The sequence below is a fragment of the Mobula hypostoma genome, chromosome 24 (genome assembly GCF_963921235.1).
Source record: "Mobula hypostoma chromosome 24, sMobHyp1.1, whole genome shotgun sequence".
Lineage (NCBI taxonomy): Eukaryota > Metazoa > Chordata > Chondrichthyes > Myliobatiformes > Myliobatidae > Mobula > Mobula hypostoma.
In genome coordinates, this window is record NC_086120.1 from 21603567 (window position 1) to 21627760 (window position 24194).

The 24194-nt window shown below is 43.6% G+C and overlaps 2 protein-coding genes across 2 annotated transcripts in view; one reads left to right on the plus strand and one right to left on the minus strand.

The window, feature by feature from the left end:
- LOC134337483 (dedicator of cytokinesis protein 8-like) overlaps positions 1-24194 on the plus strand; it is a 244031-nt gene that overhangs the window by 77731 nt on the left and 142106 nt on the right. Inside the window, exons 12-14 of the mRNA XM_063032540.1 lie at positions 194-291; positions 2393-2486; positions 4426-4588. Coding sequence (XP_062888610.1) covers positions 194-291; positions 2393-2486; positions 4426-4588 — 355 coding nt within the window. The remainder of the gene's footprint in view (positions 1-193; positions 292-2392; positions 2487-4425; positions 4589-24194) is intronic.
- Positions 10413-23891, minus strand: LOC134337484 (angiopoietin-related protein 4-like). The gene is made up of 7 exons (XM_063032541.1): positions 23266-23891; positions 22027-22137; positions 21402-21516; positions 14696-14809; positions 14335-14430; positions 12163-12438; positions 10413-11710 (listed from the first exon to the last, which is right to left on the minus strand). Exons 1-7 carry the CDS (start codon positions 23743-23745, stop codon positions 11535-11537), a joined length of 1368 nt encoding a protein of 455 aa, XP_062888611.1. The 5' UTR covers positions 23746-23891; the 3' UTR covers positions 10413-11534.

The following is a 24194-nucleotide window of genomic DNA, read 5'->3' on the forward strand; positions in this document are numbered from 1 at the left end:
GTTGGTGTTATGGAATGTTTCAGTACATAAAGATTAGCTTGGCCCATTACTGCTATACAGTGTCGACTGTAAGTGCTATCCAATTAATTTTCTTCTTGCTACTTACAATATAACAAAGCAGCTCATGATCATGAAGAATGAGGAACCTAGCAGTGTGTAGTTCCTATAAATTTTCCTCTGTCTTTTTATGCAGGTGTTGGGACTGAAGTGCACTCGAACTCATTGGACAGCAAATGCAACATCCCCTTATTACGACCTAGACAGTATATTCTCAACGTGTTCAATAAACAGGTATAGTGACTGCACAGCATGATACATTCTCTCTCAGACTAAATCTCTGTCTGTAATGTGCAGCTTGCTCTCTGTGAGTTACTGACCTGCTTCCAGTTTCAGGGACAACTTCCTCTTGAGTCAGTTTCTCTACCTTTCTGCGGCTTTTCAATTTTGAGTGTATGTGCATTTGTGTTCAGCTCCCCCCCCGCTCCAGGTCTTCAAGTGACTCTTTTCTATGTCAACTTACACAATGAACTTGGAGTGACAGAGCAAGTAGTGAGAACCCCATCCCCAGGGATTCCCAAGATTTTTTATGCCATGGACCAATACCATTAAACAAGGGGTCCATGGACCGCAGGTTGGAAACCTCTGAACCAATGAACTGACTCTGGAGTGAAATGATGTGTGCCTAGTTGTTGTCTTTCTGCCAAGCTCACAGCATGAAACATGTTCTTGTTTCTTATTTTGCTGATGGAGTGGGAGGAGAGGGAATAGAATCTTTCACTTCCCAAAATGAATTTCAAATTCTTGTTCTTCTCTTCAACCCTGTCGTTGGTTCCTATGCTGTTCGAGCTTTCCATTCAATTATGCCTTGTTCATTTCTCCTTTTTCTTCTCCATTGGCATCATAACTTCACTCTCCAAGATTTCATGTTGTGGATAACTTCCCTAACCAACCTTGTCGTCTCCTTTTAATTTCCCTTAAACTCACCCTCTACAGTCAAAGTTTTGGTCAACTTCCCGCACATATCCTTCCTCAAAATTTATTTTTTTGATCTCTCTGTTACACCCTGGGACATTTTGTATACAGAAGGTGTTTTGGAAAAAGGAAACCATTGCTTTATTTAATGATATAAAATGGTGGCAACTTTACCAAAAGTAATCATTGTTCTTTCTTATATTATATGCTCACCACGTATCTCAACGGAGGAACTCCTGGTATTCAGTGCTTGTGTTAGCTGTGGCAGGTGGCTTGTATCCTGAATCCTGAGTTGAAAAAGAAGAAAGCTTACTGTTCAATATGTTATGAGTCCGTTTCCTCCAGGGAGGAAGAAAGTCTGCAGTTAGAGATACATTAACTATAACACTGTTGGTTGAAAAAAAAAACATAAGCTTGTGTTAAGGAGTGAAGGTGGGGAAAGACCGGAGAAGGTTGGAGGAGAGAGGGGGAGATCTCTCTGGTATTGTAGGTTTTTGCAAATCAAACAGCGAGGCGTTCTTAAGAAAAACTGTTAAAATTCATTTTTGTCCTTCAAACACTGAACACAAAGTGTGGTTTTAAAAAAAACTTTATGTAATTACATCATCATGTCAGACCAACCTCTTAAAATAAACCCCAACTCAATGTTGGTGGTTGTGAATTTCCACCAATTACGTTACCATACAGTATCCGTGCCATTGCCTTCTCTTCCCCAGCCTTATCTTGTTTGTGAGACCTTGTTTGCACAAATTATTTGTTGCATTTTCTAGCTTACAACAGATGCAAGTTATTGAAAAATGTTTTGGTTGTAGAACTCTTTCAAATATACATAAAGTAGATGTTAATTGAAAGCAAGTTCTTGCTTTTTTTCACAAACTCCAACCCATTGATGTTGAACAGCCAATTGATGGCCCCAGAAAGTTCCAATCTTTTTAAATCTGTAGCTTTCTGATGATTTCAGTTTTTCAGGTCTAAGAACCTGTGGAGTTAATTGATGCCCATTCTGAACCGAGAGCTTTAATCTTTCGACACAGTTGGTTACGTGGATTAATTGTACAATGAATATTCTGTTTACTCTTCACCACTCTCAATATCACTATGACAACAACTATCAATTTGAGCCTAGTCTCAGAAACGATCTCTATCACATTTAACCCATCATAGTCACCCATTCCATGAATTTAAGCACATTTCCAATTATTTACATTTTCCCAGTGCTTAAATTCTTCATCATTTGCCCTATATTTTGTTATTTGTCTCACTGGGAAAGATTGCACAAGGGAAGTCCACAATTGCAGCAGTGTCTTGGTATATTTAATGGTTTGTCTTGGTTCTTGCCGCCTCGTTGGCAGACCTTCAGTACCATCAATCATCAGAAAAAGTTTATTTGAATAAAGGATACTTTGCATTATTTATTCAGGAAGAAGATAAACTAAGTGATGAAGACCTGATGAAGTTTATTGCAGATGAGAAAAAGACATCCACTTTATTGAGGCGACAGCGGAGAATTCCAGGTAAATGTTAAAACTGTTTATGGTGCCTCAGAATCTTACGGTGCTCAGCATATCCTCCTGATTCTGGAGATCTCAATATATTCCAAACTTCCCCGGAGAGCTCTCATGCTGCAGTACTTTTCCTTGATCCCTGGGAATCCCAAACCATGCGGTAGAAACCCTGACCTCTGGGAATCCTATGCCTTGCTCTACCTTCCCCTATTCGCAAGCCTTGTGGTGTATTGCGATGGTCTTTGTAAATCTGGTGCTTTGGAGCAGAGATCTGGACATTGGCATGTCTGGCCTTGAGGTATCATTTGCAATGCCTTTATAAAGGCAGGGTGAGCTTAAAATGTATTTAAAAAGTAAGAAAACTTAGCTTGGTTTCATGCACTATATTATTCTGGTGTACTGGAAGACTCGTTGTTGCTTGTGTTTTCAATATGGGGCTGGTGGGTTTGGTTGTAGAGGCTGGGATACTACTGCTATTGAGTTGGAGTGCTGGTTCAGGTGGGACTGGGATACTGGTAAAGCCTGGATGTTGGTAGAGCTTGGGTATTGGTTGAGGTAGATACTACTATGTTTTGGCACATCAGTCACAATAGGCAGCAATAGTAGCTCTGAATCAGAACCCTTCACTGTCAAAACAGCGGTCAGGCAGGGCTACATCATTTCATCCACCCCACTTGCTATCTTTCTTGCTGCCATCCTTCACCTCATAGGCCAAGACCTACTACAGGGAATCCCAATCATGCATAGGACCGACAGCAGGCTTTTCAACCTCAACCCCAGTTCAAGGCCAAAAACAAAGTCAACACCACCACTATCATGGAGCTTCAGTATGTGGAAGAAAACACCACTGCAGCATGCTCTGAAGATCTCCAATGTATTTTGAATGTATATAGGGCCCTCGGTCTTGTTTTGAATATAAAAAAAACACAGGTCCTATGTTGCCCATCCAACCATTTATCCAGCCCTCCATAAAAGTTCATAAAGATGTCAACCACCTTCCCTACCTTGGCCACATTCGCTCCTCAAAAGTAGACATCAACTCAAGGATCAATCACCACCTGAGTAGTTCTAATGGAGCCTATGAAGATTAAGGAAAAGAGTCCCTGAAGACCATGATCTACAGGTCCAAACAAAACTTTTGGTCTATAGAGCAGTTGTCCTTTCTACATTACTGTATGGATCTGAATCATGAACCACCTACAGCAGACAGCTGAAAACCCTGGAACAATACCACCCAAGGTCCTTATGGAAGATCTTGAGGATCAGCTGGAAGGACAAACATACTAGCACCAGCGTATAGGAGGAGACCAACATGAACAGCATCTCCACCATGAGAAAGCAACACCAACTTCTGATGGATAGGTCATGTCATCAGGGTTCTTAACTGGCATCTCCCTAAACAGATCCTCTACTCCCAATTGCAGGAAGGTCAGTGATTCCCCCTCATGGGGAAACGCTTGAAAGATAACATTGAAATCAGCCTGAAATTCAATATTACATCTAAAAAACTAGGCAGACATTGCACTCAGTAGTTTCCTGGAGGAAATCTATTGAGGAAGGAGCTGTGGAAGGAGAGACAGAGTAACCAAAAGACACAACCACCAAGCACAGCTACCACTTACCCTTGCCCACACTGCACCAGAATATGTAGATCCCAGATCGGCCTCTACAAACACCTGAGGACCCATCAATAGACAACCCCTTAGGATAACATCACACTCGACTTGAGTGATTGCACCTCTACTACAATTGGTTGAGATGTGGTGCTGGGCGCTGTTGCTAATGGCACTGGGTCCTATTGAGACAGGACAATGTGATGCTGTGGGGATGGGTACTGCTGTTATTGGGGCAGGGTGCTGTTGGAGCTGGGACTGGTGATGGGACATGGGTGCTCGGGGCAGTAGGACTAGTTTAAGATGTATTCAAAATAATCTCTCTTAATTTGAAGGAGTTTTTCGATTCACTGTGTCCCATATTAACGAAGCACCGACCTTCTGCTTTAACCCCGACTTTTTGGAAGTAAGGCCGTCTAGTGGGGAGAACAGAGATCTGACGTTGGAAGTTTTAGAATTCCCTGTGTCAGGATTTTCTGTTCCTCATACAACGTACAGGTAAGCTTTCAATTCCAAGTGAGTTTGTACATCTGGGGTCAGTCTGAAAAAGGATGCATTTGGGTGACTGTATGTGGTGTTCCAGTACTTCCTGGCAGTCACTGATGTCACCCTAATGGCTAAGTTTGTGGCACATGCGGAAGGATGATGTTTTAGGAGTCAGGGTCAATGTGCTACTTGTGATTGGGGAACTGGTTGACTGAAAGGAGGTGAAGGAGGTTGGAAAACTAAGAGGCGATGTTTCACCTGTGAGTCTGTCAGGGTTGTCTACTGTATCTGGCACTCTGCGGCCTCCTCTTCATTGGTGAGACCCAATGTAGATTGGGGGACCATTTCGTTGAGCACCCTCGCTGTCTCCATTTCAAAAGGCAGCTTTTCCTGGTGGACACCTATTTTAATTCCACTCCCATTCCCATTCCGATATGCCAATCCATAGCCTCCTCTACTGCCATGATGAGGCTATGCTCAGGTTGGAGGACCAACGCTTCATATTCCATCTGGGTGGCCTCCAACCTGATGGCATAAACATTGATTTCTCTAACTTCCATTAATTTCTCTCCCATCCCGGTCTCTCTTTCTATTCCCCATTGTGGCTCCCCACTTACCTCTTCTCTTCTCCTCACTTGCCCATCACTTCCCTCTGATACCCCTTCTCCTTTCCTTTCTGCCACGTCTCCTCTCCTCTCCTCCTCCTCCTCCTTCTACAGCCCTTTACCTCTTCCACCTATACACCTCCCAGCTTCTCATTTCTCCACACACCTTCTCCCTCACCTGCCTTCACCTATCACTTTCCAGTTGTACTCCTTCCTCACCCCCAAAACTTATTTTGACTTCTGCTCCTTCCTTTCCAATTCTGATGAACGATCTTACCCTGAAATGTCGGCTGTTCATTTCTCTCTCTATAGATGTTCCCTGACCTGCTGAGTTCCTCCAGCATTTTGTTTGTTCCCCTGGAAGTAGATGCCTGGACTATTGAGAAAGCTCACAGTGGCAGTGATTGGGGGCAGCAGATGGAGTGGATGGCGCTACAGGGAACAAAAATTAGAAAATGTTGGAAATACTCAGCAGGTCAGGCAACATCTATGGAGTGAGAAGCAGAGCTAACCTATAAAGGTGGAAGACCATTCATCATGACTAGCAAATACTTAGAAAGTATGCAGAAAATGGTGAGGGGTGGGGAGCAGAGTCAGCAATGGAGTGTGGTCTAAGACTGTTACAGACTAGCATGATCTAAGAGACAGCATCTGGAAGGAAGGCTGCATTGAAGACTGAAAGTTGTGGCTTGTTTGCATCACACAGAGGGATCTGCTTTCCCATCCTTTGTGATTAACTGAGCATCCTGATGAGGAAGAGCTGGTGTCTCTGAGTGAGGCTGATCTGCAGAAACCCAATTTTGATGCCAGACGTTGGTACTACCAAAGTGATGGTAGAACTACAGCTGTTGGCCATTGGCAAGGAGAGCCTGTCTTCCATTTAGATGGTTTCCATGGTAATTATTTACTCTTATGAAACTGCCCGTCAGTCACACATACACCCTCCACCATGTCCTGCAGTAATCTGTTCATTGACCTATTCCTCCATCTTTATTGGGTCTTGATACCAATAGCAAGCAAACGTCTCCTTCGTCTCCCCACTGCCTGCAGCCCTTCCCCCACATGAAGATGTACCTCATTAGACCAAGAGTCCTATGCAGTCCACATTGGTGAGATTCTGTAACCAAATGGGAAAGTGATACCAATTTGAGGAGCTGCTCTCTTTGATAAAAATATTTCTTGTTTGAAATCTGTTTAATGTACCTTTGTGATGTACTTTTCAAACTCCTTTGCAAAAATCAAAAGATTCCTGGTGTCCAATGGAGAGAGGGTATTTCCCTCATGGTGGAACTGTTTTAGTTACAAGAATAACATAATTACTGTCAGCATGAAGAGCTATTTACCAGGAGTCATGCTGTGTTGTCAGCAGGCAATGGTTGTAAATAAGTTTAGGAATCAAATTAAAAACAAAATAAGGTTTCTGTTAAGAGTGACTAATTCCACTGTATCAATTCTCTTTAATTTACCAAGCATGTCCATTCCTGGCTCCTTGGTGTGAGCTATCAGTTGAGTTGCAGCTTCTGCAGGCACTGATTTCCTCTGGTATTTGAGCAAAGTATTTGTTCTTCACTGGGAGCTTAGAGAGTGCATGAGATGTCCTGAGTGATCACTTTGCTTCGACCAGAGCTGAGCATGGTGTTTTCTTCACTTGGATAATTGAACTAGATGGTAGTTACCTAGAGTTTGAAGGGTTACTGCGGACAGACTGGAATGCAGAGTTGGGTTACAATCAGCTTAAAGGGCTGAATGGCCTACTCCTGCCCTGGAGTACATATTGAGGACAGTTATACTGGCTGTTTTGACTTTGCTGGTCTTTGGAGTTAATTGTTTCACCGGCAGATTCCGAGCATATTTTCCTGGAAATTCATCCAGTAATAGCAAAGTCAAACACATTATAAAGAAGCATCAGTGTGTTGTAAATACTGTCAAGTCTCCAAAATTCATTCCATTGACTTCTCGGCAGCTGTGTTTAATTTGCTTCCGCCATCTTGTGGTTATAACTTGAATACTGAAGTTGTATTAATAAAAGCAAGTTGCTCCACACGGAGTTGCAATAAGTTTCAGTATCTACTGGATTTGTATCTAGATTTTGATCACGTGGTGCTATAATTTTCTGCAGTTAGTCATTGTTATGCCAAAATGATGGTGGACAAGTACTGGGGGCTTGCAGCTTTGTTCTCATGGGCCGTGGTTCTACTTCAAATTCCTTCCTGAGTTTGCAAAGGTTCTGGATATGGATGGATGCATGCAACACATTATAAAGAGCACAGATAGGGTGGGTGGTAGGAATCTTCTTCTCATAGGAAAAGAAGCTAAAATGAGAGCATAGTTTTTTTTTAAACTTGCACATGGGTACTTACTGAATTCTGTGGATTATTCCAGAAGCAGGAATTCACAGTGCAATGCATGTGACTTAGAAGGAGCCTCCTGGTACAAGTCTGACCAGGAATTCAGCTTGGCCAGTGTGTCTCTCAATTAGTTCCTCACTGACTCTCCTCTGCAGGCAAACACTCCACCAGCCACCTGACCCTCACTCCTCCAAAGTGGTTCCCAAGCCCCGAGGGGCGCTCCCAGGCTTCCCTTTCCCTCTCACACAGGCAGCCAGTGCTCACCCTTCTCAGGGCTGCATGGCAGCGTAGTGGTTAGCACAACGCTCTACAGTGCTAGTGACCCGGGTTCAATTCCCGCAGCGGCCCGTGGGGAGTTTGCACATTCCCGCCGTGGCCGCGTGTCTCTCCCCTGGGTGCTCCAGTTTCCTCCCACAGTCCAAAGGCCGACCAGTTGGTAGGTTAATTGCTCATTGTAAATTGTCCAGTGATTAAGCTAGGGTTAAATCAAGGGATTACTGGGCAGTACAGCTCAAAGGGCCGGCATGGCCTGCTCTGCACTATATCCCAATCAATCAATCAATCAATCAATAAATAGCCTCTGGGTTCGATGAACTTCTCTCCACCCACCGCCCCTCTTTCCCTTTGATCACCCTGATCTGATCCTTTTGCACACTTTGATCTAGTGAAGCACACAGGCACATCATTCGCTGCAGCCCAGTGCTTTAGGCCTCAGGTGCTGCTAAATGTCCAGTGGGCCTAGAATCAAAAATGCCAGAGTTATGGGGTCAAACTACACAGAAACAGCCCCTCTATCATACCCACGCTGATCATAAAGATCTTATAATCCTATTTACTAGCGTTTTTTGTGTTGGATCTTCAACTGCTTATGTAGATACTGTTCTGAATGTCTCCGCCTCTACCACACACTCAGGCAGTGCATTCCAGATTCTAACTATCCCCTGGGTGATAACGTTCTTTCTCAGCTTCCTTCCAAAGTTCATGTCCCTTACCCTAAACTTCTGCCTTTTACTTTTAGGTATATCTGCTATTGTCAAGATTTCTACCATCTACACTATCCATGACCCTAATAATTTTGTATACCTCTGTCAGAATCCCCTCAGCCACCTCTGCTCTCAGGAAAACCTACCTATCGTACTGAATCTCTCTTCGTAACTGGAACACTCCACTCCAGGTACCATCTGGGAAATCTCCTCTGCAACCTCTCCAGTCCAATCACGTCCTTTCTCTAGACCTGTGGGCCTGTGACAAGAACCGTACATAGGCCACAGCTGGAGTACTAACCAACGCTTTGTAAAGTTGTACCATAACCTCCCTGCTCTTGTATTCCATATCCAGTCCAATAAAGGCAAGTTTTCCATTTCACTATTTCACTACCTTATCTACTTGTCGCTATCAGAGGCCTCTGGATAGTAAGTGAGGTCTGCCCCCAGGACCCTACTTCTCAGTATCAAAGAAGACTGTAAGGCAGTTTAGTTATAACAGACTACTGGCAACAGTTCTCCCAAGAACTAACAGCCCCACCTGATGACAACTAAAGATGACCGTAGATACCAGCCTTGTGGTAAATCGCTCATGGCTGAGCAGTATAGAATGGGACACAAGTCTACATCTGATGAGTGGATGTTGGACAGAGGATATGAGATACCCATTTCAGTCTAACTCCCTTCATGTGGGTTCTCTTTCCAATGTGGCCACGACCAGATACATCTGTAGCAGGTAAATTGCAGAGGATGAAGTCTTGTGCTGGTTCATTCATTGCTCACTGCCTGGCAACGATGATCTTCAACAATCGAGTGGCGATGCTGCTGTTGAATCATCCTCGGCGAGTAGCAGAAAGGTATTTGACTTGTTCTTTAAGAATGCAGATGGGTAAGAGCAAGGATGAAAGGTGACTTACGGAGTGGGAATGCAGAGTGAAGGTCACAATAACAGACATCCCACCCTGCAAAAACTCATTTCAGGGGGGTAGCAGCCACCCCCGCCCCCGGTCGACCTCCAAGGGTGTATGTAATACTTTGTTTAGTGATTTTGTCTAATCTGTAAACCGTTGGGTATATGCAGAAAATGTGATATTAAAATATGTGCATATATTATATTATCATGTTTATTCTATTACAACTTTAAGCAAATCTACAGGGAGTTTGGCCTCATCACGTAGGACATCAAGAGAGTAGCTCCTTAGCAGCTAGCCAGCTAGTTTAAATAACATTAGCTATGCTAATGAACAAATGACACCTATTAAACTCACCTCAACATGTCTTTACAGTCTTAACCCACCATGGGCAGTAGAAAAGTCACTGTTGCAAACAGTGCAGTGAGCAACACTGTCATTATTTTTGAGGTTGGCTGTAAAGCCCGCCCACAGATAGGTCTACTTAGCACGAAGAGAGGCCAATCAGGATGCTCGCTCTCCCTCTTCCTCTCAAAAAATCGATTTGCGGGATATTGTATATAATTTCCAGGCACTTTCAATATGCGGGAGACTCCCAGAACTTCTGGGAGAGGTGGGATGTCTGCAATAAGATCAACCGTGGTCTTATTAACTGACAGAAAAGCTTTGAGGTACAGAGATTGTGTCCTAATTTGTCCATTTGTTTTTTGGGATGACTTATCAACTTTGGATCTAAAAGATTTCTAATATTACATATTTGTATTCCCCCCACCTTGTGTTTAACTCTTATTGTATACTGGTTGATGGATACTGATGACGAAGTCTGTTGTATTGCTATCATAGGGGGAAGTGAGGTAGGTGGGCCTTGTGTTTGCCTTTATTCAGCAATCTCGGTTTGTGAGAGGGACTAACAACAGCGCACCTCTGCTTTGTTCAGGCACTTGAAAACACTCACACTCACACTCTTAATAAACACGCTGGGAAAATATTTAAACCAAAGATTATTTTTTGACAAAAATCTGAACTCACAAATCATTTGATATTAAAATAACAGCTTTTAAAGGTTATATACAGCAGACAACACCAAATGACTCGCACTCCCTCCTGGGAAAAGCTGAGCATTTATAAATTACAAAAGGCAGGTTTGGAATATTAAATGTTTAAATATATAAAAGCAAAGAAACAATTCACACTCACTTCTCCACGGCTATTCTTCGCCATGGTGATAAAGTCAATATGACTTGGAAACATCCCCTATGGGGAGGAATTGAGCTAAAATGTAACAGTTACGCTGGTGTAGGTAGGACGTTGGGGCAATAGTATTCAAGGCATTGGATCCACCTTTCACTGTGGGCTTTTGCCAGAGGAAAGAAATTGCCCTTGCATTTATTTTACAAATTCCACATTAAACATTACACCTATTTGATGATGTTGGAGAGTGATATTTATAGAAGTACTGGCAAGAGATCAGAAATTTGTTTGTTTCGGTGATCAAAGCCAATAATGTTCAAATGAGCCGGCGATGTGCTGGTAGCCCTGTACTAATCCTACTGAGGACCATCCTGCAGCAGAATGTAGACTGTTGAAAAGACACTGATATCTGGCTGTTTTTGCAGTTCCAGGATCAATGAATTACTGAATGTGCAAACTGACGTGACGGTTTGCTAAACTACAGGCTGCTGCTGCAGTTAGGATGGCAATTACGCCAGGGATCTTCCTGCTCTGTTTGGGGTGGACAAACTCAAGTTAAAATGCCAGGCTCAGGCCAGGATGGGAGAAGTCCAATAGCAGTTAGTTAACGGAAATTATTTGACTATTCTGTACTTGTTTTGAACTAAAACAATGGAAAACTAACAGCTGCTTTGAGTGGCATGTATGCTTTAGGAGTACTTGCATAGCTCAGCCATTAATCCTGGGAAACTTGCTGCATTGCTTTGTTGCTTAAACATAGACATACATATTCAGAGACTCAAACCACGTTGCCTCTAGAACACTGTACTGACTTTCATTCCAACTGTGAACAGCCAACCTTGCTGCTCCAGATCTCTCTCTCTCTCTCATAAATGTGTGCACATAGTCATAGTCTCTGCCAGAGTTTTAAGATGTTGATTTTACGCTTCCAGTTCCATTGGACGAATCATCATCGTCGTGGTTTTCAGAGGGTAATTTCTACCTTTCCAGGGTTTCCAGAATATTCCCTGTTTCCTCTCGCGTCGCTGCTGGGGTTTGCTGGAGAAATACTTGCCATTCAGATTGGCCTGTCCACAAGTGCTGAACCACCATCCCCCTGCAAAATTTAAAAAAAAATGCCTTTGAAGCAAATAGAAAATAAACAGCCTAAGCATGGTCTGTTATCCTTTTGGTTTGTGAGGGCAGCGCTCCAACACTCAGGGGCAAAAAGGGAGACTATCATTGGGAATGGAAGAACTAAGGGGAGCCCATTTGCAGGCTACACACAACGCCAAGTATAACAGGCCATCAGTTCAAGTCTTCCACACAAGTGGCTACAGGGCTGTAGTCTCACCATCAGAATTTCCGGTATCTTTCTCCCTTTCACAGGGTGGTGACTTTGGTTGCAGAAGACAGTTTGATAGGATGAGGGAAGAATGGACAAGAGTGGAGCTGGGTGTGGAGATAAGAGTTTGACTTACTGAATTCCCCTTGATTGTGTAGGGTAGCCCTTCTATTAAATTGCGCATGCCTACAGCAGCATCAGAGGCCATTTGCTTTGGTACTGACCTGTAAGGTGTTTGGCACAACTCATGTTGAACTTCAGGTCATGGTCCTGGTCTCGGGTGGAGAAGCGCAGGCCATTTGATTCACTGATAGCATTCTTGAGGTTTCCGGAGATGGGGCTTTTGAGGGTCATTGTGTAGTCAGTGGCCTCACTGCCAAGGCTGAAGGGATATTCTGTGTACTCTGTGTGATGTTCCCAATCCTCCAGCTCAATGCGCAGGAGATAGCTCCCCTGCCGCGTGATGGTGTAAAGTTTCTCCAGACCCAACCAGAATTCACCTGGAATCAAGAAACCCAGATTAATCAGATCTGAAGAGTCAATCATTGAGCGTTTATCCTTTAGCCACCACCGTTGTAACATTGCGATCAGCAGGATCTTGCTGCGACCAAACTGTTTCTTGCATTACTATAATGACCACATATTACCAACCGGCAAAACTTCCAGCTTTCCTAAGGTTACGAATGCCACTATATTAAAAAAAGTGTTTGTGTAGATTAAGAACTAGCTCTTGTAACATTTTTCACACAGAACACATTGTTTATTTTTCTCTTTTCAAACCCCCCCCCCCCGTCTGATATGGGGAGGGGACTACAGCACAGGATTGAAATAAACTACAGAAAGTTGTCAAATTAGTCAGGTCTATCATGGATACCTGCCTCTGTAGTACCAAAATTATCTTCAGTGCCTTAGGAAGACGTTGAGGACCCCCGCCACCCAGGACATGCTCTCTTCTCATTGCTACTATCAGGGAGGAGGTACAGAAGCCACAATTCAAGAACAGCTTCTTCCCCTCTGCCATCCAATTTCTGAGTGGACATCGAACCCATGAACACTACTTTTCATTTCTGTTTTTGCGCTACTTATTTATCTATTATCTATGTGTTTACTGTAATTCAGTTTTTTCCTGTTATCATGTATTGCATTGTACTGCTGCAGCAGAGTTAACAAATTTTATGACATAAGCCGGTGATATCAAACCTGATTCTGATTACCATGGGAAGATGGTGTGGAAGAAGCTTATGAGAGGAAAAAGACCAAGTACTCTGAACTGGCAACTGAAGCTGCCCAGAATGGCTGGAAGACCAAGACAGAAGTGGGATGCAGGGGATTCGTTGCTACATCTACGACCAGTCTATTGAAGAAGATGGGGGTGAGGGGTCAGTCCCTCCAACAAGCAATCAAGTCCTTGTCAAATGCAGCAGAAGAAAGCAGCAAATGGATTTGGATTAAAAGGAAAGACAACAACTGGGCTGCAAGATGAAGACAGGGGGGTATGGAACTGAGGGGGGTGTATCTGGGACACCAGGTAGCACCGTTGAGCCCTCTGGAGACATCGTGGGCTTATCAACGAAACGTCAAAGAAAGAGGGTGCCCACCTGATGACCCCGATGACGTACCTACCCTCCCTCCTTGTCACCACTCCAAACCCACTGCCAACATCGAGAGTGCCAACTTAACATAGGGATTGAAACATCAAGTCCTAGTAGCGCTACTATTGTAGAGCATTGATTTCATAAATGCATTACTGTGCCGTACCAGGAGGGGGCAGCACAACCCAATCCTCTCCACTTGCATCTGCAGAATTCTTGGTGTTTAGCTCTCCACTTCATTTCCAGTAGGCACATACTGCGTGATGCAATACCTACAAAATGCTGGAAGGACTCAGCAGCCAAGTCAGCATTTATGAAGGGGAATGAACAGTTGATGTTTCGGTTGAGACTCTTCTGGATCGAAATAGTTGATGTTTCGGGCTGAGACTCATGGCTCGAAACTTCGACTGTTCACTGCCCTCCATAGGTGCTGCCTGAATTGCTGAGTTCCTCCAGCATTTTGTGTGCGTTACACCAGATTTCCAGTATCTGCAGAATCTCTTGCGTCTGAATAACGTGCCGTGTGCCATTCAGAAGTAGGAGCATGGGCTTAATTTATTCCCTGTAACCAAAAGCACCAACAAAATAACACAAGCAGCACACCCAAAATGCTGGAGGAACTCAGCAGGCCAGGCAGCATCCATGGGAAAAAAAGTACAGTCGAAGTTTCGAGCTGAGACCCTTCGGCAGGACCAGTTCCTCCAGCATTTTCTGTGTGTTGCTTGGATTTCCAGCACCTGCAGATTTTCTCTGGTTTGCGACAAAGTAAGACAATTGAGCAAGAATGCACTAAATTCTGCTCACCAGTAAGGTTGCCAAATCCGTCCCTGTATGCCTGCCACAGTCGATCAAAGTCAACTGATCCATCCATCCGTCTTTGAATCACAGTCCAGCCGCCTTCTGTTGAAGGAAAACAAACTGGTTAAGGACCTGCCATGTGCCCCCACAAGAAAGATAAACTTTGATTTCAGAAAACCTCTCTCTCAGTTCAAACCGCAATGTGGCAGGCAAAAGGGCCCTTCAAACTCCTGAGCAACACGAGCCTTAACCCTGCCTACACATGTGGCTCTGCTACTTACAGCTTTGGCCCTGAGCTCTTTATTCTGACCACACTTCATTTCATTTAGATCCCAAACTCAGCTTCCAATAATATTCAGGGTCTTACCATCCGTCATTCGACAGAATACTTCAAAGGACTGTGAGCCTACTGGCTGTATTCTGTACACATTAGTGCTCCGCCGTCCTTCAAGGAATAGTTGGTGACAGTCAAAGGGAAGTTCTGCAAACAAAGAAAACATCACCAATTAGGCTTTGGGCATTTATTTAAAATTGTGTTTCAGTGCAAAATAGCTTATTATTTTTACAGAGCTTTTATCGACTCTGAGAACACCTATACTGTTTCATAACCAATCACATTGGAAAAGGTTGCAGCCAATTGGTGCATAGCAACACACACAAAATGCTGGAGAAACTCGGGTCAGGCAGCATCTATGGAAGGGAATAAACAGTCAATGTTTTTTTTGGTTGAGACCCCTAATCAGAATTAGTGCATAGTAACCTCCTACAAACAACATTTGACAATGACCAAGCCTGTTTTAATGATTTTGATTGGCAGCCTAAGTATCAGTAGGCTCTGGGAATAACCTGTCCTAAGCACAATAGTGGGAGCCTTCTCTTTCATTTGGGAGTTAGATGGAGCGTTAGGTGGATAGTACGTTCAGCACAGCATCATTCGCTTAAAATGTGGTGTCAGTGTAGGTTTTGAGTTCAAATCAATGGACATTGGCCTTCAAACTACAACTTCAGACTCAGAGCATCTGTGCAACCAAATGAACCTCAATGGACATTCAGATAATGCTCATATTCTACTTTCCTGAATATAATTTTATTTTCCCAGGATGATCACACCATTCACTTCTTGGTTCAACCTCAAGATAAACCTTCCACAGGAACAGGCCAATAAACCTATCCTCCTTTCCCCAGTTTGTTAACTGAAACAAAAAGAAAACCACAGGAACAAGTACACTCTCCGACCTGATGGTATGAATATCAATTTCTCCTTCCGGTGAACAAGATTTACGCCCCCCCTCCCCCATTCCCCACTCTGACCTTTTACTTCTTCTCACCTGCCTATTACTTCTGGGATCCCCCCCCCCCACCCTTCCCTGTCCTCTATTGTCCACTCGCCTCTCCAATCAGATTCTTTCTTCTCCAGCCCTTGACCTTTCCCACCCACCTGGCCTCACCTGTGACCTTCCAGCCAGTCTCTTGCCCCTCCTACCTTTTAATTCACCCCCTTCCCACTCAGTTCTGAAGAAGGGTCTCAGCCCAAAACGTCGACTGTTCACTCTTTTCCGTAGATGCTGCCCAACCTGCTGAGTTCCTCCAGCATTGTGTGGGTGTTGCTAATCAGCTGCGTCTGCTCCACCATTCAATACGATCATGGCCAGGGAATAAACCTAGTACTACCTGCTTTATAACTCACATTGCTAACAGGACCAAAAGTAATATTTTCCTCTAATTTTGTCTTGCAGAAGGCAATTTCATATTTATGTTATTAAAGGACGAAAACCAAGTTCTCCTACTCAGTAAACGGTTTGAACTTTGCTATTCTCGCCAAAGAGAATGGCTCGGCCTTGAACAGAGAAGCTTCTTGTGCAATGGAGTTGAATTTTTCTTTGTGACAAACAGCCAGGATCATTTACAGTATCTGAACTTTGTACCTTGGCAGTTCAGCACTGCCAACTTGCCAGACTGAAAGTTCAGCTCTTGTGCTGCAATAATAAAAAAAGTTTCTTTACCCCATTGCAAAATACCAGAATATCTGATGTCTACACAATTTGTTGGAGTGTTGAGCCCATCACTGTCCCTCCCCAGTTCCCCTTACTGGCTTTCTACAAGCCTGTAGCACTGAAACGAAACAAGTGAGTCAGTGGGTTTCAACCTGAGTCAACATGCAGATGGTGAACTTTATCCTACTTTTACCCTGTCATAAGTTTTAGCTCAGAAATTAATTCATTAAAAGAAAATAATCATAAAAGGAATCAGTTCAATTGCTTTCAAAGACTTTTTAAAAAAATGGATCCTGCATAAAGCATATCTGGGTTTGGATTTATTAGCTACTCCGTTAGTTATTTTTCAATTAAGTCAAGGATAATGCTTGTGTTGCCAAGGTATGAGAATATGAAGTTTAACTTTTCTCCTGCAAATGTGAATATTTGAATAAATAATGAAATTTCCCCCCCCCCCACCACCCCCAATCTTTACTACTTTCTATATTTTAAATTTGAAGTAAGTGGTGGGTTTGACGCCAAGCTGATTTAGGATAATTTTCAGTAATGGGGGCAGGTCACATCATGCTGTTTCACTGTATCTTTTTTTCGTATAAAGCGCTAAAGAGCAACAAAGGAAGCACAGTGTTATTCAAGGTGAAAGGATTATAGGGCTCCACTGGGACTTCTTAAGAGGCTAAAGTAACAACGAACTTTTACCTAGTTGTCCTGGGACTCTTCTGTGCCCTCCTTGTAAAAGTAGTCAGGCATTCCAGATGCCTTAATCCAAAAGATCTGGGTCACTTCAGGCAATTAACATCTATGGAACTGTTTGCATTGGGTTCCTCTTACTTGAAACCCATTTAATGACACGTTCTATTGCTAGTACCCCTGCTCAGTCAACAGCCCCCTGAAACACAGACACCATCTGTGTAACACTTCCATAATTGAAATGGTTTTGACACCTGGTGAATTTTTTGTAACTGAAGTAAGTGTCCTGGTGCAATTGACATCAAAGATTTTACCAGCTAACGGCAGCATGTAGTGCAAAATGTGGGAAGCAAAAAAAAAAGTAGTAACACTCCCAACACGCTGGAGGAACTCAGCAGGTCGGGCAGCATCCGTGGAAACGATCAGACTGATGCTGCCCGACCTGCTGAATTCCTCCAGCGCGTTGTGAGTATTGCTTTGACCACAGCATCTGCAGAGTATTTTGTGTTTTTTAAAAAAAAAGTAGTATACTGAAGTCTGAGGGGGAGAGGTAGCTGTACCTGCCAATTCTTAGCTTCAGAATCCTAGTCAAACTCGGGTGAAGTTTACAAACCCCATATTTTTTCTATTTACAAAAAAAAAACCTGGTTTAGCCTCTGATAATGTCTACCTCTGCACTTACCAAAGTTCTCCTTACACTGAATTCTTCCAAGACTCTTCACTTCTCGCGCACAGAACAGCTCAGTCAAACCTCTGCATCCCATACCTTGTACTTCCCTTTCACCACCCTATGTTTTCACTAATCAGAGTCATAGGAATCAAATTCTCATCCTTGGCAACTCATTCCACAGCTAAACGTGCCTCCATCTTGGTACCCCATCTCTGGCTGTGGGATCAATGTATAAGACTTCTTACCTCAACGCCCACCTAAGCTCCATACTCCGAAATTTTCTAAGTAAGCTCCTGAATCTTCCACTCATTGTAGGTCCTCCTTGAAAATTGACCACCTGTTCTAGTTAATTTTACTTTGGCTTGACGTCTGCTTTATTGACACCTCTGAGAAACTGTGGGATACTTGTCCATGTTGAAGGCAGGACTTAAAAGCAATTTACTATTGAGGTAGTGAATAACATGGTGGCATGGTGATTAGTGATGCTGCCTCAGTTGCAGGAAGATTGGTTCAATGCACACCTCGGTTTCTGTCTGTGTGGAGTTTGCATTATTGGGTTTTCTCTGGGCGTTATGGATTCTTGCCAAAGATGTGCTAATAGATTAATTGGCTACTGTGCATTGCCCCTAGTGTAGGTTCATGGTATGAACAAAGATTGGCATATATGAGAGAGAATGTTGCAGATACAGAGAATTGGGATTGGAGGAAGATGAAATGGAATTGCTCCCCCGGGAGCTACCATAAACCTGATGGGTTAGATGGCCTTCTCTATTAAAAGATATGGTAATCTCCAAACAAAGTAGCTCTATAAACGTAGGATGCAGAATGAAGATTGGTTGCATACACTTAAAATAGTGCCTAACCATGGTGAATATGGTCAAATTCAAGTTCCGGAAAGGATTTTATTGGGAAAACTAACAGCCTGGAAAATTGGCCTGAATGAGGGTCAGTAGTTGCCAAATTTTCCGTAAGCAGTTTTAAAATATGCAGAGCATCCAGGATTCAATGGAATGGAAGAACAGCATTAAGGAGCTGAATGGCTTGCTTTGGTTCCCAAAAAGGTATTTAAAATCAACCTCTTTGTAATTAAAAAAAATGATGCTTTTGGAATGTTTTTGCAATGGTTATTGGAATTTGCATCTCAATACCCATTCTACCTTTAACTTTCTTCAGATCAGCAGCCTCCTGGTCTCCTCTCTAAAGTCCAAATTAAATTCTCCACTACATGTGGACGTACTTGCAGCTGCCCGTGTCTGAAACCTATCGCATCTCCTTCTGCGGCTCATTCTCAAAGTTCAGGAGCACTGAAAAACTGTGTCAGGGATGCCAAAAGGCTCTATAAGTACAAGGTATACACACTGCACTGCAAAATGAAATTTCGATTCTGCCTCCTGCAAACGAACTGACGAATGGCGATGTACTTGAGAAATCAATGTGAAGTACAGTGGCTGTGGTACAAAGATTAATTGGGAGCAGATTAGGCCACTCAAGCCCCTGAAGCCAGCTCTGCCATTTATTAATTAACTTCCACACTACATTCCCATCTTTCTCAAAAAAATTATCCAGTCCTGGATCTAAATATTACAAAACTTGCCAAGTCACAAGTGGGGTAGTCATGCAAGCTGCATTTAAGAAAAATATCCCAAAGCAACTCCCTTGTTAAGACTGACAGCCCGTGTCTTTACCTTAGACACACTTGGCTCTTTCCTGTTACTGGCTGGTTTCGAAGTGGGGGAAAGGTCAGTATGTTGTGGGGGGGGGGGGAATCTGTAGAACAGTAGCAATTGCACAGAAAAATAGCAACCCGCAGAAAAGTTCAGCTCAGAAGTGGGAAGCTATTTTGAATAAACTTCTTCAACTTTCACTCACTTGGCTTTGTGCCAAGTTACTTGCACCAGTTATTTTTTTTTAAAAAAAACAACAAAATAAAGAACTGTTTAAAAAAGGTTTGTTCCCATTTTGCAGATAAAATACTTTAATATTTCCTCTCAGCTTGCAATCAGTTTAGAGGATTCAACTTTCACCCAGTTGGCTAGTAACCAGAAATGCCGTATTTCATTTGTCAGAAATTCCTCAACAGCCCATAGTCTGGGAAAGTCTACCTCTCCATTTTCTCCCTATTTGTCCAGGCACTACACTGTTCAGTGGTAGAATGTCATGAAGTGGTCAGTCTCCGAGTACAAGGCAAGGCTGGTCCTGGGGCCACTGGAATAATCATACATTGAAATGCTGAGCTGTGCTTAATATACACGTTTAAAATCATGAATTTACCTTTTTATTTTATGTTTCAAATGGTAATAAACAGCATAATTGTCATTGGTACAAAGAAATCCTGTCTCACGCCTTCAATATTAACCAGCCTTTTCTTGTGGTTAGTCTCAATTTTATTTTTACTGAGTATATTGAGTATTTTTAAACCCTCTGTTGTTAACATATTATGCAAGATTCATTCGCCAAGTAGTTTTATAATAACTGGAAAAGAAAAGCTATATCATCTATTTTCCACCATGTTTCTACTCTGAAGCTGCTAGCTCCTGCCGAGACATCTCCTTGATGCCTCCGCTGCAATATCGAGGCACGACTGCCAGATCTCAGCAAAATCTGACCCAAGGAGAAAGTCACATTTCATCCAATCTTTCCCTGACAGCTAGAAACTCATGACAGTTGAGATTCCTTAGGAAAGCAGGGGTCTTGGCTGATTTGCCAATAATTAGTTTTAATAACCAATCACAGAATGTACAGTGTTGTTTATAGGCAGGCATCTCCAAGGAGTTTGCCTGCTTTACTCCTCGCATATTACTCATCAAGTGCCCTTTTCCCTAGTTGGCTGACAGCCAGAGACATTCCTTTTATGACTGTGCTGTACAGAACATTGAGTCCAGCTGGACCTCCATTCCAAATTAACCTTAGCACAACAGGCATCTAACAACGTGCAGTCACAGGTTAAGTGATTCAGAACCCCACTATACAGTTGGCAAACACTTCAATGTCATGGCTCTGTGCATGTTAGCATCTGCACTGCTTGTTTGTTTATTGCGTGTGTGGCCCCACTGCACGTGCTGGTGTCTGCTTATGTTGGAGTGTCATTTGTCAACGATCTGTAGTCGCTGAAGTCTCCTAAGAGATTTCCTCAATATCAGTTGTTCCTTGTGGAAAGCAAATCAGCGACTCAACAACTGTGGTGTTTAATTTTAATGAAGCCTAATTCACTAAAAGGTATTGTGGCACAGTCCATCTGGGAGATAGGTTCTGGAGGTGGTGGGGAAAGAGAATTCCTTGGTGGCCCAGTGGCATCACTAGTAGAGGCATTGCTTCACAGCTCCTGTGACCTGGCTTCAATCCTTTCCTCTGGTGTTATATGTGTGGAGTCTGTGTGTCCATCATAACTGGGCGAGCTTCCTCCAGTTTCCTCAAAATCCCACCCCCCACCCAAAAAAAAGCACATGACTTTGTCCTGATCTGTAGGCGAGTGGTAGAATTGATGGTGGTTGAGAGAAGAATAAAATAGAATTAGTGTAAGTAGATGCTTCATGGTCATCATAAATGAGTGGACCCAAGAGCTGGTTTCTGTGCCTTATGACACACACTGCTGAGATGGAGCTACAAGCAAAGGACGTTGTAGTGCAGAGGGGGTCGTCTCTTCAGGACCTGCCATCCTTCCACCAGAGATGTTGGATGGATTTGATGGGAGAATCTCTCTCTAAGTTGGGTGTACTTACTGTCAACTGGCGTAGGCTCTCCACTGGTGCGAGTGCGAGGGTACATCTCCATTCTTCGCTTGAGAATCAGTTTCCAGTTTGGACTGTCTTTGAGATGCAGTCTGCTTTCTTGAAGCTAAAAGTCGGGGGAAAAAATATAAAGTCAGGCCCTACATCAGAAATTAGGATTCCAACTGTCCATATTAGCGTTCTGCATCACAGGCAGTTTACAGGACTGGTACACGGATTAAAACTAGCAAACTCATCTGTTAATTTCAAGTATTGTTTAAGTATCAGTTTGTTTGGAGTACAGGTACAAGTTTCTGTCTTCCATCCCATGGAATGCCACAATTGTATTCTGACAAGTCATACAATAAATCCTGGCAAACCAAAGCAGCCAGTACAGATTCCAGTCTTCCCCCTACTTTACATCTCCGATTTATAACAAGAACAGGTTTACGGAAATGTGGCCGATTAAAACCCGTCCTTTTAATCGAAGGGTTAAATCAATGCCCCCCCCCCCCATTGTAGCTTTATTTATCACTGTGGGCACAACATGACCTGGTATATTCGACTGACCGATTCCCCTTGTACACCAGGCAGAGGGCTTTTCCATGTGTTTCCCGAGTTGCCTTTGGTCACTCACCTTGATTTGCAACGCCTTGATCTGGACATTTTGCTTGTCAAGCTGCCACTGTTGGTCTTTAATTCTCGTCAGCAGTTCCTCGATGTTTTTACTTTGGTTTTCCATAACGGACTGTAATGAAAGTGGGGGGGAGGGGGGGAATCAAGAATTTGGACAAAAAAAGTCTGATTTTTGAACATCTGCTGTTTAATGATTAACTCCATACTTCTATGCCGGCAGGACCATTAGTCGCGAACCAACCCGTTTATGCCAACCCCCTCCCCCTCCCCCGACCTCAAAACCAGCCACATTCTCTCCTGATTGTGTTATCTTGGAGCCATTATCTTGGAGATTTTCACTGGAAGAAACAGCACGCTCAAACCCTGAATCTTTCATCACAATCTCCGTCATCCTTTATAACACCTATTCCAAGGAACTGCCACCCATTTCCAAACACGATATCTGGATTGTTTATCTAACTGCCAAATGCAGATTATTTCCTTATTTATTAATCGGTGCTTTATTGAATCGTGCTGTGCACAGTGCATTAGTCAAACAATTCTCAAATTTATAAATCAATTTTCATTTTCCTGTACGATGCTTCTATTTTTGTTCAGCTACTCGTCTGTGTTCGTTGTACGGAATGGCCGCTGAAAATTCAGCTGGTATTAGTGGGATCCGCCGCCAAGGCCAGGAAAAGTACTTTTGTCCTCCAGAACCGTGGCCGCACCTACACGGTATCGCGAGTTCGTTCAGTTCCGCACCCGTGCACGACTGCACACGCATGTTTCCACGCGGCGGGTTTCAATTTCATCATCGCTGTCAGTTCTATCGCCAGGGGCATGTCAGTGTCTCCCTCCCTCCCCATGCCGCACGCTTCGCGATTGCTGGCTTCCCGGTAATTAATTTCCTAAAGATTCGATTTACTGTTCGAGTATTCCTGTCAGTTTAGTCAGGTCGACTCACTTTGTTTGTAACCCAGAGCCCACGAGATGCCACCTATCTCACGTTTACTCAAAATCCGAATAAAAAAAAACAATATAATCTTTTTACTTGCACTACTCAAATTATTAATCAAATAGTCTCGAGACCGTAATGTACCTGGTTCACAATAGTTTTTAATAATACAGATAAGATGCATTTAAAGAAACGCGGGTGATATTGTAATTTACGTAAAATTGAGACACTTATTGTGTTTAGTGGAACAAACCGCCCTACTATAGAAAAAGCCCCAACAGAAAGTTGCACAGTTGAACTTACTCGGATGTTGTTATAATTGTTGAGGTCGGTTTCAGCTCTCCTCCCGTTCTCAAACCTGCCCACCTTCTCTTCCAAGCTCTGCAGTACTTTATCCATCCTCAGCCTGTCCCGGGCCATCTCGTCCACTTTCTCTCGCAGGCCGGCCGACACCTGCAGCAGGTGGCTGTCCGGCCGCCTCTCCAGCCCCTGCCCCGGCTCACTGACCCGCCCGGCCAGCTCCCGCAGCGTGCGGTTGTGGGCGTTCAGCTGCTCCAGGACGCTGTCCATCTGCTCCTTGGTCCGGTCCACGTGCTGCTTGAGACCGTGGCCGAGCTGCAGCAGGCCGTGGGCGATGATGTTCACCTCGTCCCAGGAGGCGAACTGCATCCTTCTGTCCTTGGCCGAGGGGCTCTTCTTGTCGGGGAGGTGACTGGCGCTGCCCCGCGTGAAACTGGCCGCACACAGGGCGATGCACAGCGCTCCGCCTAAAACCAATTTCATGTTGCTTGCTCTTTTTGCTTAAGCCGTGGACCTGTCTTAAATATATATATTTTTAAAAGTCTTTGTTTTTTTTCCCCCCTCTCTGCTATTGCGAACCCTCTCAGTATTTTTCCTGTCTTCTCTGTTGCCCGATGTCTCACTGCCCTTTTTAATACCGGGCAGCGGTGAGCATGAACACGGACACGCCCCACACCACAACAAACTGTAGGAGGTTGGCAAGCTAGCTAGGGAGCGTCTCCAAACCCTCGCTGCTGGACTACCCTTGCCGTCAGAATGGAAAACTTGTAAAGAAATACTCAGCGCTAAAGAATCCTTTTGAAAAATCACCATATTCTAATCTTCAGTTGTCAGTGTCATTCTATTCGGTACTTTTGAATTTCGTTTTCAAACTGTAGCGGTGCAGCCCCTCCTCTGAATGAAAATTTTATTATCGCTGATGTATATGATGT

Bases quoted from the DNA above. Each gene is read 5' to 3' on its own strand.
- LOC134337484 (XM_063032541.1), bottom strand. From the start codon at position 23,745: ATGAAATTGGTTTTAGGCGGAGCGCTGTGCATCGCCCTGTGTGCGGCC. The intron at 21,517-22,026 runs GTGAGTGACCAA...CCCGACTTTTAG, and splicing joins TCAAGGCGTTGCAAATCAAG to CTTCAAGAAAGCAGACTGCA. The intron at 14,431-14,695 runs GTAAGACCCTGA...TTCCTTCAACAG, and splicing joins ATTCTGTCGAATGACGGATG to AAGGCGGCTGGACTGTGATT.